The sequence below is a fragment of the Camelina sativa genome, chromosome 19 (assembly GCF_000633955.1).
Source record: "Camelina sativa cultivar DH55 chromosome 19, Cs, whole genome shotgun sequence".
Taxonomy (NCBI): Eukaryota; Viridiplantae; Streptophyta; class Magnoliopsida; order Brassicales; family Brassicaceae; genus Camelina; species Camelina sativa.
Window position 1 is genome coordinate 23,516,223 of NC_025703.1, and position 16,563 is coordinate 23,532,785.

At 34.7% G+C, this 16,563-nt stretch overlaps 2 protein-coding genes and 1 pseudogene across 2 annotated transcripts in view; 1 reads left to right on the forward strand and 2 right to left on the reverse strand.

Annotated features, from left to right (window-relative positions):
- LOC104768132 (probable inactive receptor-like kinase SSP) overlaps window positions 1-1,284 on the reverse strand; it is a 2,689-nt gene extending 1,405 nt beyond the window's left edge. The window contains exons 1-5 of the mRNA XM_010492063.1: window positions 1,009-1,284; window positions 772-907; window positions 439-572; window positions 270-339; window positions 100-185 (exon numbers count right to left, since the gene is read on the reverse strand). Coding sequence (XP_010490365.1) covers window positions 100-185; window positions 270-339; window positions 439-572; window positions 772-907; window positions 1,009-1,284 — 702 coding nt within the window. The remainder of the gene's footprint in view (window positions 1-99; window positions 186-269; window positions 340-438; window positions 573-771; window positions 908-1,008) is intronic.
- Window positions 4,335-7,540, reverse strand: LOC104767014 (annotated as a pseudogene).
- LOC104767015 (lysM domain-containing GPI-anchored protein 2) lies at window positions 14,760-16,545 on the forward strand. Its single transcript, XM_010491025.2, has 4 exons — window positions 14,760-15,597; window positions 15,794-15,914; window positions 16,012-16,217; window positions 16,306-16,545. Exons 1-4 carry the CDS (start codon window positions 14,940-14,942, stop codon window positions 16,410-16,412), a joined length of 1,092 nt encoding a protein of 363 aa, XP_010489327.1. The 5' UTR covers window positions 14,760-14,939; the 3' UTR covers window positions 16,413-16,545.

The window sequence follows — 16,563 nt, forward strand, 5'->3', positions numbered from 1 at the left end:
TTGCAAGAAATGGACAATGGTAGATAACTTTATGAGTACAGTCACAAAGTCAAGATGAATGGTTGATTCACACAACTAAGAAAGCAAAAGATTACTTACATGGCTTGGAGGAATTTGCTTTCCACTTATCAGATTTACAAGGATAGTACCAAATCTGTATGTCATATTATGAGGGTTCACACTTCCTGAAATGAGAATATAACATCACATTTTAATAATAATAATAATATATAAAAAATATAAAGAGAGAAATGCGTATTTATTATTACCTGTTGTTGTTCTTTGATCATCATTGATCTCCTTCACCAAGCCGAAACAAGAAAGACATGCATTACCATCCTTCGATTACACCATTAAACAATTAAAAAAAAAAAACATTTTAGCATCCTTAAACTACACGAGAAGGCATATAGATGAGAATGTTTGTCTTATGTATACCTCATCAAATAGAACCTTGTAAGCACTTAGATTATTGTACGAAGCAAAGCCTGCCGTATTGCAATAACACAATGCCTCAGCTACACCATAGGCTACTCTCAACCTCGTAGGCCAATCCATGGTTTGATGCTTCCCTATGAACCAAAACAACAACAACAAAAAATGCTAGCAAGTTCAATCTGGTTCAATCGGTTCCTATAAGCAATGTACATTGATATATACCATCACAGCATGTCGTATAGACCAACATTGTAACCTCACTTTATATCCCCAGATACACAAAACCTAAAATATGAAATAAATTGAATAAGATATGAAGAGAATGAATCATACGCTGAAATAAACGCTTAGCAAGAGTATCATTTGGCATGAAATCTGCGACAAGAAGCCTTTTATCTCCATCACAACAATATCCAATCAAATTGACGATTCTCTTATGTCTTAACCTCCCAACTCTTTGTGCCTCTTCCTGACAACGTTTCGAGAAACAGTATAACCAAACCCATCAAAATTAAAAGAGAACAATAACCGTCACTTAAAAACATTTTCAGACAAAGAAAGGGTACGTACCACAAATAGGTTAAGGTCAGGCCAAACCGTGCTATTAAATACCTTGACAGCGATGACGCTACCATTTTGCAAACGCCCCTTGAAGACGATATCGAAGCCATGCTCCGTAACAATGTTCTCAGGACTAAAATATCTGGTGGCCATCTTGAGATCGTAGAAAGAGAATTTCGTTAATGGTGGATCTTCTCTTCTGCCGTTTCTGGGTTCGGAAGATGCATCGGTCGTCTCGTCTTGAATAGGATCTACAGTTGAAGGCAATGAGTAACAACAACCCATGATTCTTCAGCGGACAAGGGGAGAGATTCACAACTATTCCTTAAAGTTTTATCTGATTCCTTGTTTGGTCTTTGGAGTCCTTTGACTAATGAAGCTTAAGTGTCTCTTTGTTGCCAAAGACAAAGAGTCTGATTTTGTAGCATTATGACCATTATTCTCGTGCCAAAAATAGAAGAGACCTTCTTTCTTTTTTGTCACTCAAGGGTTTTTTTAATTATTCTTTAAATTCGTTTTTTACTAGATGAATATTCGTGCTATACGCGCCAAAGAACGTATATATTAGTTTCAAAAATATATACGTTCGTTAATTTTTTATTCTAAAGTTTTTATTTCAAAACTTTTAAATTAAATTTTGATAAGTATTTATATTTTTAATACTTTGAATATATTTTGATTATAAGTTTTTTATTTGCAATGACTTGGAGATGTCCTTGCAAACTTTTAATTTCAATTCTACACATTTAGATATATATCAAAAATGCAACATATTTACAAGGACATTTAGATATATCTCAAAAAGGACATTGATTCATATTGACTACATTTTAAAAGTCTTGCAAACTTTTAATTTCAATTTTACACATTTAGATATATCTCAAAAAGGCAACATATTTACAAGTCTTTTCAAAGTGTAGTCAATATGAATCAATGTTGTGGCTATTAGAAAATTTAACAAATAAGCTAACATTATAAGTGTAAAGAATGAAAAAAAAAATTATTTTTGTTTTTCCTTAAAAATATTATAAGGTAAAATTACTAATGCAAAAAAAATATTGAACTTTTAGGGTCAGGGTCTAATTTTGTAGTTCAGGGCTATGTTGCATGAAACTCTTTTTACGGTTCGTTTCCCGTTTCCGAAACGTTTCAGAAACCGAAACTCATGAAAACATGGAGACAAGCCATAGAAACACGATTCGTAAAAATTTCTGTTTGGAAACTCCGTTTTCGTTTTGAAAACAAAACATAAATTTTTTTAGCTTAGAAACTTAATAAATAAATAATTTGAAAATATATATTCATGCATGATACATATATATATCTAATATTATTAGTGTTTTAGTCCAACATATAATATTTATGTTTTGAATTTGTATTGTTTTAAATATTCCTTATGATATAATTTTTATGTTTGGCATTTTATTATGTAGATACATATATATAAAGATATATAATACATACGTTTCCAAAACGTTTCCATTCTTAATTTTAGAAAAAGTCGTTTTTTTGTTTCCGAAACGTTTTGCTTCCGCTTATCCATTTCCGTTTTCATGTTCAGTATTTCGTTTTAGAGTTTAGGATTCCATATCTTTGAAATTATATTTTATATACCTATATAATATTTCTATAAATAATTAAGAATCATATTATCGTCGTTTTAAAAAATTTAACCACAGGAAAAAAAAATCTAGGGTTTTTAGAATGATTATGAAATAACTCAATAAATGAAGTGATCGAATATTAAAGAGGACACGCATTTTCTTGCATGACAGAGGGTAAATTTTAGAAATATAAATTTCCTCCAAATAAATGGTGAAATAGTTATATGTTTTATTTACTCAGATAACTTTTTCTGCATTTTGACCAAATGGTGTTTCGCTATTATGTCACTTGTAGTTTAACCTTAATTGTTTCGATGTCAACTTTCACAGTCGTCATGCCCGATCGAAGCCCAAATTAGTGGTGTTTAGTGATCTTTCTCATCGACTCTGCCATCTCTACCCTCATTAAGTTAATGCTTTCTCCTCTTTCATCTTGTACTATACACTAAGTGTTCTATACAAAAAAAAATGGTTCTTTAATTTCGCTTTACTATCTTTAAAACCTGTATGACTCAGTGTCATAGCTTGTAATCGTCATTCTGTATTTTAGTTGAAAGCCCTTTATAAACAAAGACCATGCAAGTAGTTTTGTGTTAGGCTATCAAGTAAAAGTTACAAGCCTATTGGAGTTTATTAGTCTGGTTTAGTTTCAGTAAATTCTATTGTACCATTCGGTTATTAATTATGTTGGTTGAGAAACTTGTATTTAAGCTTTATCGTGTACACATTTTTAATTCAATGAAGTTTGTCTACATGGCTAGTTGAAGAAGAGGATTACACCTTGACTAGTCTCTTTAGTATCCAGTTTAAAATACTGTTGTAGTCTTGTAGGTTGAAAAACTTTCCCACATCTAGTATTTGACAAAAACATTGACTTGTCAAGGAAAAAAAAAAGAGTCAAAAACTAATTAATAACGGTTACCAATAGGAAAAATAACACGAAAAACTAATTACAATATTTCCTAATTCGTGTAGTCAATGTTTGATTATCTCAAAAGTGCTAATATATTTCCAAAATTTATTAATTTTCTTAGTATTTTTAAGTTTTCCTAAATTACTAAGAAGAATAAGAAAATGAGGGAGTCAAACTAATTAATATGTTTCCTAGATTTTAATGATTCAACATCCCCTTGCAATACTTTTTTTTGTATATATATAACCAAATATTTTGCTGGCATAAACACTATTCTCTCTACATGTATCTACTTAAAAAGTTCTTGTGATTTTTCAGTCGAATCATATTTTTTTCCTTTGAATCATACTTTCTCACATTATACTTTTTCAACCTACAAGGCTACAACAGTATTACAAATTACAATGGTCCATTGCTTCAGCTACACAATATGAATATGCTACTCGCAACTGCATTGCCCATCCCCATATTGTATAGCTGAAGCCCTGGTTTTTGTAATATGTAATGGGGTCAAATAAAATAAATATGTTTTGCATTTGTAATTTGTATAGTAGTCAATACATCTTTGTTTTGCATCTGTTATAATCACAAATGTTTTAAATTTTTTCACTCAACAATAGGTCTCGCAGCTCTCATTCAAGGTGTGATCGTAGCAAACGTATCAACCCATGGAATGGGCATATTATAGTTAAAGGCTTGGAGCTTTCAATTCTTGAACCTTTCATGCCTACTAATGTACTGCCTCTTTGTGGTATATATGATAATCGCAAACTAGTTTAATCACAGTTCCCAAATTAATAAAACCAAACATAAATAAATCCGTTTTAAGTTTTTTGTTCATAGAGTAAATAAATGTTGTGGAACATAATAAAGCTATACAAAATTGGGTACTTCACATCATCACTTGTGCCAAAGTATCTAACATTTTTTCTGAACCATGGAATCAATCAACCAACCATCCCCTTCCTAGATAGGTCACGGCACGCACCCACCCACATACGCTACCCGAGCACTGTCCCATCTCTCTATCCCATGTCTACCGCAGAGCAGTTCTTGGCCATTTCTGAGGAAGATGATGCATTAACTTCCCAGTGCCTTAGACAGCAGCCATATATCAATAGGGTGACCCAATTTGGGTCTGGTGCTCTAGACTATTGACTGCAGAGCTGAGTCATGGCAGATCATGCATCATGGCTGTCTATAGAACGTGAATCAACTCCCAAGTCTATGATCATCTTTTGGTCATGCGATATATTTCCTCCATGGTTTTCCATTAGTCTTCATCTGTTTCCCGAGAGCCGCATTCTTCTTCAGCACGATGCAAGAGATCCTCATAAGCTTTCACAGATTCCTCTGTAAATCTCTCCATAGCTTCAAATATACGTTGAAGACTACCCTGTAAACTCTCGTTACTAGTGTCGCTTTGATAGACAATGTTATCCTCGCCCTGACCAACCAGAACCATTTTCCTTTCCAGTTCTTGAATCTCTCTCTGTATTCTCTGTTCCTCTCGGTCCATATTCCTTGGATCACCCGGCCCTGTCATCCTCTCCCGGGTTTCTGACCTATCTTTTTCCCAAAGATGAAGCACACTCGTTGTGAAACGGCGTATGGCCTCGATAACTTCCTTCTCTGATATTCTATCTAGAGCTTGTTCCCACTGGTTACAGATCACGAAAATCATTGGAGCCCCAATACGACCAGGAGAAAATGGAACGAACCCATCAGAAGTTTCCTCAGGTTCATAGAAAAGACACTTCATAAGCCAACTATTTAGCTCTCTTACAAAACCCTTTTGCGCACTAACCCAGCTCGAGAATCCAACAATCCAATTTATAAGTTCATGCCCAAGCATCCTTGTAGCTTCAAGATGATCATCACCGAGTTTTTTGCTCACTCTATTGGGGCCTAAACCTCTGGCTTCCTTAATAGCCTCACACTGACTTCTATGGCACTCAAGCATGGATTTCCACATTCTACTAAGCCTGAAAGAAGGAGTTGACATCTAATGAGAAACCAGTATATAAAAAAAAAAGATCATAGTAAAATATGATTGCATTTAAACTTCATCCAGCGTACCCTTGTATCAATTCATTCAGTTGAAGCCATAGCTCTTCGTCTCTTATCTTGTTAATTGTCACAGAGATTTTATCAACAACTTGAATCGCAATCCTTATCTTTGATGACAAACTTCTCACTAATTTTCGTGTTGAATCTACTTTTAGATCTTCAGCACCTCTTTCATCCAAACGCTTCAGCTTCCTCAACTTTTTCTCATGGGTTACACGCAGTTTTTCCTCGGCCTACATGCACAAATATTTAGTTCAAACCTTGACTAGAGAGAGCTAACCAAAGAGATCACATCTGACTATCCTAAGAGAGACAATTTCTGTTTGAACATACCTTGACTTCCTCATAAAGCTTCTTCTCCCAGAGATGGAGCTTGTGCAACGTCGAAGAAAGTTTCCGAGATCTTAAAGCAAGCTCTGCCTCAATGTCTGCGTAAGTGGGAGCAGCCACTGAAGAAAAGGCTTCAGCTTTAGTTTTCTTGGAGGTTGATGATTGAGCTGGCGAAGCCATAGACGGTGAAGGGGTAGCCTCGTGCAGCTTCTTCGAGGAAACTGCTCCAATACAGGCACAAAGTCCATTTTTCAGGAAGCAAAGAATGGTTCAAACACAAGAAAGCTGCAAATGTAACTTTTTTTTCACCATAAATATTCGCTTGATCTCTACAAATAAGCAAACTTTGCACAACAGAATCATTGAAAACAGACACAACATGATGTAAGAGATGTAGCAAATGATGATGTAATTTACCATGTTTGCGACCATAAGGATGCTTACCCACTTCAAGCATCACTGCAATCTCACTTCCTGACTCTGCAGCTCTCAAAAACTGAGCTTCTATCTCTTTAGCAACCTCAGGCACCCCACGCCGGACCCTACTGCCACGTGCAACAGCCGCAGCGTTACTCTTCCGCGCCACGTCCTTACCACCACCACCATCCTCAACAACTTTCTTCTCCACGACATCATGAACCTCATGCTCCATTTGTTCTTTCTCAACTGACACACTTGGCCTAGTCTGATACAAAGAAGCCTGACCTCCTCCGCTAGTGCTGGCACCACCAGAATCACGTAACGGCTCTTCCACAGAAGCCGCAGCCACAAGTTTCTGTATCCCATGTACTTCCTTCACGACCTCATCGTCTTCCTCCAAATCCGGAATATCCAATTCCTCTCTAACCTCTCTCGAATCACGACTAGGACTGTACGGAGTGTAATAACTATCAAAAGGGTTTAAGAAATCCCAAACCTTTTCCCTCGGCGGCGACGGTGGCGGCGGAGGCAACTTCGATAAAGACTCAGGTCCGTAGTTCAGATATGGATTATAGTTAGAGGTTGATGATTCGCCGAAATAAACTCTCTGAGGACTCGCAGGTCTCTGCTCATAAACCACAGAAGGAGCCATCGAACTGTTCTTCATATAGTTCATACGCAAATACGTCTTCGGATTCGGGTCCTCCTCGTCGTCTAGATGATGATGCAGAGGAGACGAATGCAACGAATCAGTATCGTCATCGTCAGAATCCGAATCGAATTCGAGATGACCCGACCCGGGTTTAGCTTTCTTGGGTGAATCCGGATCGTTGTCGTCAAGTTCACGGTGGTGGTGATTGATGAATTGGTGAAGAGAGTGAGAGATTCCTATAAGGGATTGTGTGGACGTGAGCTTCAGCTAAAGCGTAACGTTGATGAATCGCTGCTTCTAAGAAACCACAACGGTCACGACAAAGCGCAACTGCTGGGAGATCGTCGAGCTTTGAAGTTGTACAACCCATTTGAAAAAATCCGATTCCTTTGAGATTCGAAAGAATCAAAAATGATTTTGTTTTCGTACAGAGATTATTTTAAAGTTAAGGTTTTTAAGTGGAAAAGGTTGAGACTTTGGAAGTTTGGTGAGTGGAATTAGAAAAGTAAAAGCTTGCTTATTTTGGGTAAAGTTGATATTTTTTTTTTCTCGAGAAAATTTTGAAACTTTATAAAGTGATTCGGAGGAGGATGACAAAGAGAAAAGAGGAATCTTGGCCAGCAACAACAATGATGAAATTTTTTAAGTTTCAATCGTACTGTGTAATTAAATTACTAATTTTTTTTCCGTTTCAGAAGGGGATTAATTTTAATAATTTGGATTAAGGAGGGGACTTATAAATTAGGTGATTCATGCAGGAAAAAATAATGAAACCTTTGAATTTTATGCGGCAAATACAATTATCGAATTTTAGTCTTTTGATTACTGTGTAACGCCGTTTTAGACCAATTCATTGAAGACTTGAAGTTGATTCCTAATTTGATTTGGTCGTTGGACAATTAAAAATATATATATATACAGTATCAGTTATGAATATGAAGTTGTAACGTAAACATGTATGAGTTTTATAAGGAGTTATGTCACACAACATTGATTGTGTGTAAAGTCAAATTAATTTATAACTAGGTAATATCTCCTGCAACAGTACAAAATAACACATGTTGTAATTAATTTATGTATATTTCGAATGCATAAAATGTTTTAGTTTTATGTGTTTTTTATAATTTCAAAATTTTAAATAGTGTTGAATAGTATATTTGATTTACTTACATGGTAATATTAAAATATATTTAGATTAGTACGTTGTTTAGACATCGTTAATTAACAAATATACAATGACCGTTTTGTAGTTTTTAAGCAATAGTGGTATGCTTAAAGGTGTTAAATCCAAATATCAAATTTTAATTTGGTTTTAGAACATCTTTCTCTTCATAACCTTGATTCCACGATCACACTTTGCCTTTATCTGCGCCACAACATAAAGAAAGGCGTAATTATTACCAGAAATACTTAGTGAGACAATTCTTCCATCTATTGGGCTATACACACAAGCAATAAGATCTCTTATGCCACAATTAACAAACAATTAAAACAAACCAGGCAATAAACAAGACATAATCAGCTGCTGAAGGTTGGTGTCGACCGAGAGCCACTCGGTGTCGATCGACACTGCCACCTGGACAAAGTCGTGTCGATTGACACACGACATGTGTCGATCGTCACCGATCACCTTGCAACTAACACAAGCCTTGTGTCGATCGATGCATGCTCGACATTTCACAAAATCCCTAATTGCATCGATCGACACCTTCACATGGCATCGATCGATGCTCGTAGGTCAATTGCGCCATCCTCGCATTAGTGTCGACTGATACAAGCCTTGCGTCGATCGACACTTATGTCGAGCATCGCCTCTTTACGATCAAAAACTCTGAATCTCGCCACTAAACTTCTCCTATTCGTCCTACACGATCCTTGGAACGAATCCAAGCCTTAGGAGCCACAAAAAATTCATACAACTCAAAGGAAACAATCACATAACACATACAACATCACAAAAACAGAGATCTTAGCTTAGATAAGCCATGAACATGCACTCATCTTAGCCAAACAACGAGATCTAAGCCCCAAACGATGAAATTAGCACCACAACAACCTTCTCACCACGTTCCTAGGAAGAAAACTCACTCACAAGACAAAGGATCTCCAAAAACTCAAGAACGCTTCTTTGGAAAAACTCTACTTTCTTCTTTTCTCTCTAAAAATGTGACGGCTAAAGGAATTGGAAAAAGTCGAGGTTTTCCTTTAATACTCGATTCTAGGGTTCTCCTAAACCAGCCACGCAAACCAGAGTAATTAAAATCGAACCGAACTCCTGACCAAAACTCTGTGTCGATTGACACCACTAAATGTGTCGATCAACACACCTACCAAAATTCCAATTTTTTGGTTCGCGAGTCTTATATATAAAAGATTGATAGAGAACGTGGTAAGAGAGATTATACCCAATTATATGAATAATCTATGGCAAAAACTTTCTCAAAGCACCATCCCCATTAATAGTTTCTCTGCACAAGTAAAATACTGTTAAAAAATCAGAAAACATTAAATCAGTTCAACTAGAGCTCCCCAAATACTAATCAATATTCCGACGCGTCCAAGAAATTCAAGCCCATAAATCATTACCATTTTAACCAGGTTAGTTTCTTCAATTAGCTTTATCTAAAATGCCTAATTTTATAAGCATGAAAAAATTGCTTTAATTCAAAGTTTTAAGGTAATACCAATTTTAACTATAATCCTTTTGTAAAAACATCATGTTCTTTACTACTCCTTCCATTTTAATTTAAGTGATGTTTTAGCAAAAAAAAATGTTTTAAGTTATGTTTTCAGTTTTCTATGCAAAAATTAAATATGTATAATTTTCTTTAACCAATCATATTTTACTTGATGTTTTCTTATTCGTTGAATGCATTTTATTTAATGGTGTTTTAATGTAAAAGAGATAAATTAAATGAGATTATATATTATTTTAATTTCTGTAAAGTCTTTAAATATCATTTAAACTGAAACAGAAGGAATATAATATAGTAAAGAGGTAGTTACAGAAATAAATAATATATATATATATAGCCAAAAATGGTGAATTTTGACTTCAACAAAATGCTGTTTATTATACTTCAACAAAAACTTTGTGCTCTTTACTAGATAATATATTAAAGAGGTACTTATAAAAAAATATGATCCGAGTTTAAAAGAAATAATAAATATAGAGGAAATTATGTATTTCAACTTCAACAAAAATGCATAATATATTTAAACATGTATTCCTTTCTTTATTAATTTTTCCAGAAATACCTGCTGTCAAGAGATTTTGATTCGATACATACACTCAAGCTGTTTGTTGGAAAGAGTAACAGAGGAGCTTCAGTTTTCTGCCTTGATTACATCGAAATAGAAGCATCTTTAGCCTAATCTGCCCAGCTCCATAAGCAAATGGCAATTCGAGTGACAACAAAATGTCACCAAAATATTCGACATTGATACCTATTTCCGAGCTGAAAGGTCATTCACAAACTGTCATCTCACTGAGTTTGTGGCTCTTAATGTTGAGATGGAGCTCAAAAACCACTACAATGAGGTAAGATTTGAGTTGTTGTGATAACAACATTATTTCACACCTCCTCTTTTACCTATGTTGATGATAATATTCCTTGTTTTTTGTTTTGTGCGAGATTATGGATTTGATAGACGGTCTATTCGTCAACATGTTCAACCAAGTGAACAAGAGCTGTGCAAACCAACTTGAAGCTCTCACTGAGCAATTCCCATTTGAACCTCTAAAGGTAATCTTGGTGGCACCAAAACTGATTCTTATAGTTGGCACTAAACTTGTACTGATAGTTGGCTTTCCTTTGAGCAAGAGATTTGAATGCTTCATGTGTGACTCTTATCATTTTCTGTTTTCATTTTTGCTTATTTGAATGAACCATTAATTGTTAGCTTTTAATTTATTTGAGAGTATTCTGGTGAGAAGGTTAAATATCATTCAACGTGTTTAACAACTGAACATGAGAAGAAAAAAAATTTGCCAAACTGGTTTGGGAATAGTAAATTTCATTTTTACTATTAATTTGTTTTGATTATCATTATTCTTCTGGTTGCTGGTGTAAACTTTGAAAAGTGGATTAGTAAATTAGAACTTACGATTTGGAGATATTTGAGAAGAGGCCATAGTTTAGAATGGTTTTGGCACAATGCAATATTTTTAAGATGAAAATATGATACTCAATTCAATTTATTTTTTATTATCCATATAATGAAATAAAATTATAAATTTGAAATTTAATTAAAAATAAAAATATTTATTTCATTTTTTTCAGAAACGGGTTAACTCTTTAAAACACTTCAAATTTAAATTTTTATAACTTAAGTATTGAATTGATTCAAAACTTGTAAAAATCTAGCATTAGTAAATCTTATATAATAAAATAGAGATATTGATTATCAGAGCTTCAAAACGGATTCTGCAGAGCTTGTTGCAATGGTGCAAAATCCGGAGGAGTGGTCGGCCTTCTCTATGCTCCTAGATGAGTTCCACGCCCTTTGCGCTTCCTTGCCTTCTTTTACTCTTTCCAAGATCCCACGGAAGTCCAGTGGGAATGCGGATTGTTTAGCTCGTTCCTCTAGAAAGTTATTGTCAGACACCATTTTTTGTAAACAACTTTCCTCCGGTTTGGGCAACCAACTTAGGAGTTTTATTTTAAATATTTTTAGGTTGAAAAAAAAAAATATATATATATATATCTCATGATTTTAAATTATCTTAAGGATTCAATCTACAATATAGTTAAAATTACATGTTATAAATACATGATACACTATCTCAATTGTGTTCATTTTTATATTTTTAATTTCAAACTTGGGATTAATAGGCTATTTTTTAATATCAATATAGAACTATCGTTACTATCGTATGTTTCAATTACAACATAATTTCAGACCCGACGAGTACAAGCTAGCCAAACCCATTTTAGTAGCTTATATAATACTCTATCTGTTTCATTTTACATGATATTTAAGGTTTTGGAACTCCAATTAAAAAAACACAAAACATTCATTTAATTTATCTCTTTTATATCAAAATATCATTACTTAAACTGAATTCAACCAATAAGAAAATATGATGTAAATTATAATTGGTTAAACAAAATGTAAGACATTTAGTTTGTTCATAGAAAGTTGAAAACATCACTTATTATGAAACAAATTTTTTCCTAAAACATCACTTATATTGAAACAAAGAGAGTAACATTGAGTTGGTAGATTCTAATATTTTCTTTTTCGTTTTACTCTCTTTTTATCTTACTATTAATTGGCTAAAATATTTTTTGTAGCATGTGGACCCATTATATACTGAACCGGCTCTGGATAATAACTTTTAAGTGCTTCGCTCCATACGAACTCATAAAATATATAACTTAATTCTAAGTATTTTAATAAATATTAGTTTAATTGGATTAATAAAATACGTAAAAATAAAACATTTATTTAACAATTATAAATTCATAAAAATTTATTAAAAATGTATCAAAATTTATTTTTTTTAAACTACTCATACTGTAAAGTAAAATTACTTACATAACTACTTTTCATTCACTAAATATACAATTCTATTTAAAGAAGTGTTCCCTTTAACACTATCAACTATCAAGGCATTCTCAATATACAAATATTTGGTTAGAAATAAAAAGTTATCTTCTATATTGCCTGCAAAATTGTGCAATTACAAGTGTTTAATCTTAGATAATATATAAACTAACTACTTTTAACAACAAATGTTTGTAATATGAAATATAATATAATCAATTCATATCTTTTAGTATATAATTAGTTCTAGACTGTTGCATATTTGCAATATTAATTTTAAACTGAGCGTGAGATATGTACCTAGTGTACAATAAAAATGTAACGCGCGTGTCCAGGAATAAAATGGAAAGAAGCGATCAATATATGTAAAATTAGGAAATTGACCTGTTTAGTTTAAGTTCACCTGGTTTAGGGTCAGTTTTGGGACGCCTCTTCTCTCTTTGGTCGTGGCTGTTATTCATTGATGTGGTTGAGAGAAAGAAAGAGAGAGAGAATGAGAGAGAATGAGAGAATCTTGGTGTGGTGTGAAGGAAATTTAAGTAGGAAGCAAAATCATCAAGGTTTGAGAGAAAAAGGATTCGACATATAAAATGGTATCCAAAAGTAATGATTTTTGCTAGATTTGTACCTAAGCCGTTATCCTAGATTCTCCTATTAACATAAATGAATTTTCGTTTAAACTCCGTGAGTTATTCACAGTTTTTTGGGACACATTTCTTCAAACTCTAGTTGGGACCAATAGGTGTTGTAACTGCAATCGTTGTCTCGTATATTACCTGATCCGTACGAGATTTTCTGGGAAGTTTTGTGACGTCTAGGAATAGCGTTCCACCAAAGGGATTTGATAACTCACGGTTGGTTTTTGGTTTAGAGTTTCTTCTTTGAGAGTGTAGTTTCTGTTATTTCTGTCAGTTTTGCTTCAAGGTCGTTTTGGTTGTATGACTTGTTGTAGGGTGTTGCTGGGCTGTTGTAGACGCAAGGAGAGTATCTCCTGGTTGTATTTGTTGATCAAATCACTTTGTTAAGGTGAGTGTGTGACCATAATCTAGAATTCAAGCATGTCACCTTAGCTTTGAGATCAAAACTAAAAGAACAACTCTTCTTTTATTAGCTTTAGGAAAATCACTCAAAAACTAAAGCAATCAGTCTTAAAACTCTCTTAAGGTTTTGTCACATTTTTAGGCCAGTTAAAAAAAAATCAATGAAATCACAATTAAGTATGAGTTTTGGGGGTTGAACTTGTGACATCTTCGACTCTCCTTTACTGCTTATCCCACTAGGCTACGAACTTTCTGCAAAATAGGGCCGATTATAGACCTATATAATTTGTGGCCACAAGCTGATGAAACATCAGCTTGTGTCTTAGGCCGGCTATGCGAAAACCTTATTTATATAATCACCAATCATATTCCTATTAGAAAAACCTTTGTTTAGATAACTCCTAAACAAGCTTGATTCTTATCTCTTTTGACAAAACCACAACTTGTTTAGGTATAGGATGACTTCTAACTTAAGCTTATCCAACACATGAGCTTATCTTTTCAATTGAGATTATGTGACTTGTTTTTGTGATTATGTGTAGGTGTGATGAATGTGATTTTATTGGTTAGTTTGGTTATGTTTTTCATATGATTTGCTATCTCAATATGCTTGTGTGTATAGCTCGTAGATGGGAGGATCCTCTCACTGGGTATTTCTGTTAATAGTCACACATCTCATTGTGTTTGTGGTGAAGATAATGTGTAGCGTGGAATCATAACGATTAGAAGAATAATGATCTAGGGTCTCTGTATTATTGGTTATGTTATTTATGTTGGAATCTGGTTTAGAAATATATTAAGTTGATGATTTTTATTGGTTATAGTTAATATAATATTTATATTAAATTGTAGTTGGTTTAGTTTGTATTATACTGTGCATGTTATTATAATTAAATATTATAAAATATTTAATTATATTATTTTTTTCTTAGAAAAATAGGTTGGATTTTCCTTTTGTAAAAATTTTCCCATCAGTTTGGACTATCAATCCTGGAGAAAAATTTAATGTTTAGTTGAAAAAAAAAGATGGGTTGGATTGTTTGAAAAGAACTGTCGACGAATCTAGCGCTAGTGCTCTTTTATTTCCAATCTTCAATTGAAGTGTTAATGATCATTACTAGTATTACACTATTACTTAGTAAATGATGATATTATAATTCTCTTCTCGACAAGTTAGGCGTGGCAAATGCGGACACTTTCATTAATGTGACACCACAGACTGTTCTGGTTGTGTTCTCACTTATTGTCTCACAAAGTCAAAGTGGAATAGTCAAGTCTTCTCTCGGTCAACTCTCTCTTCTTTGTCCTTAAAACGAAAACCCATCTGAGATTACCTGAGAGAACTCTCCGGCGACCTAAAAATGGAAACTTCCCGGTTTACCCTTCCTCTTCTCCTAGTCTCCCTCTCCTTCTTCCTCTCTCTCTCTGCCCAAATGACCGGAGACTTTAAATGCAGCGGCTCAACCTCCACGTGTATGTCTCTCGTTGGTTACTCAAGCAAGAACGCAACAACGTTGCGCAATATTCAAACCCTTTTCGCCGTCAAGAACCTCCGTTCGATCCTCGGAGCTAACAATCTCCCACTCGACACCGCACCTGACCGGCGCGTGAACCCGAATCAAGTCGTGCGTATCCCAATCCATTGCTCTTGCTCCAACGGAACAGGTGTATCGAACAGAGACATCGAATACACCATCAAGAAAGACGACACGCTTTACCTCGTCGCAACTGAGGTGTTCGGAGGTCTGGTTACGTACCAGAAGATCGCTGATATGAACAAAATCCCCGACCCAAGTAAAATTGATGTTGGTCAAAAGTTTTGGATCCCTTTACCCTGTAGCTGCGATAAGTTGAAAGATGAAGATGTTGTCCACTACGCACATGTGGTCAAAGAAGGGAGCTCCCTCGGTGAGATCGCTGCTCAGTTTGGAACGGACAACACGACGCTGGCTCAGCTCAATGGAATCTCCAGCAACACTCAGCTTCTTGCTAACTATCCACTGAACGTCCCTCTCAAAGGTTTAAAATTTTTTAGATCTTTTGGATTTGAAAGTTTGTGACTTTAGGAGTTTTATTGATCATGTCTTAATGGGTTCGAATTTGGTGATAGTTTAGGTGAAAGAAACGATTTTTTTTTTTTGTGACAAGTCTGTGACTTTAGCAGATGATGATTGGATGAGAAAGAAAGTTATGAACTTTGTACTTTATTTTGCAGCTTGTAGCTCTTCTGTGCGGAACGACTCGTTAGATGCTCCTCTGCTTCTGTCTAACAACTCATACGCCTTCACTGCAAACACTTGCATCAAGTGTTCCTGTGATGCTTCAAAGAATTGGACGTAAGTGATGGATATAATCTTGGAGTTGTCTTTGTCCCATATGATAAAAAATTGTGTGTTAGATTCTGATGGTTTTGGTTTTGTCTTTTGTTATCAGTTTAAGCTGTGAACCATCATCTCAGGTTAAGCCTTCGAATTCGACATGGGCAACTTGCCCGCCTTCACGGTGCGAAGGAGCTGAGGGTTTGTTTCTAGGCAACACGACTACTACGTCGACTAGCAGCTCTTGCGGACCTCGTACTTGCGCCTATGCTGGTTACTCCAAACAGACCATCTTCACCGTACTTACCCCAACTTGTCCAGGTTTGTTTGATCCAAAATTTCTTTCAGATTTGGTTATTGCATAGTGGCGATTAATGACTTAATAACATGTTTACTCGCTGATGAACAGATTCTGCTAGTCCTGGTAGTGGTAACTATGCGTCAACGTTCAGCCCAAGGTTCAATTTCGTAATGGTGTTGATTCAGTGTGCGCTGCTTTGTCTCTATCTTCTCTAGTAATGTTTTGTTGTTATATTAATTATGAGTGTGAATCTAAGTACAGTTTGGATTGAAATAAAGACATTGTTTCACTTGAAGCATCACGTCCTTGTACCATTATAAAGTTGCAAACACTTCAGCTCTTGACACATGTGTGGATACCAACTAG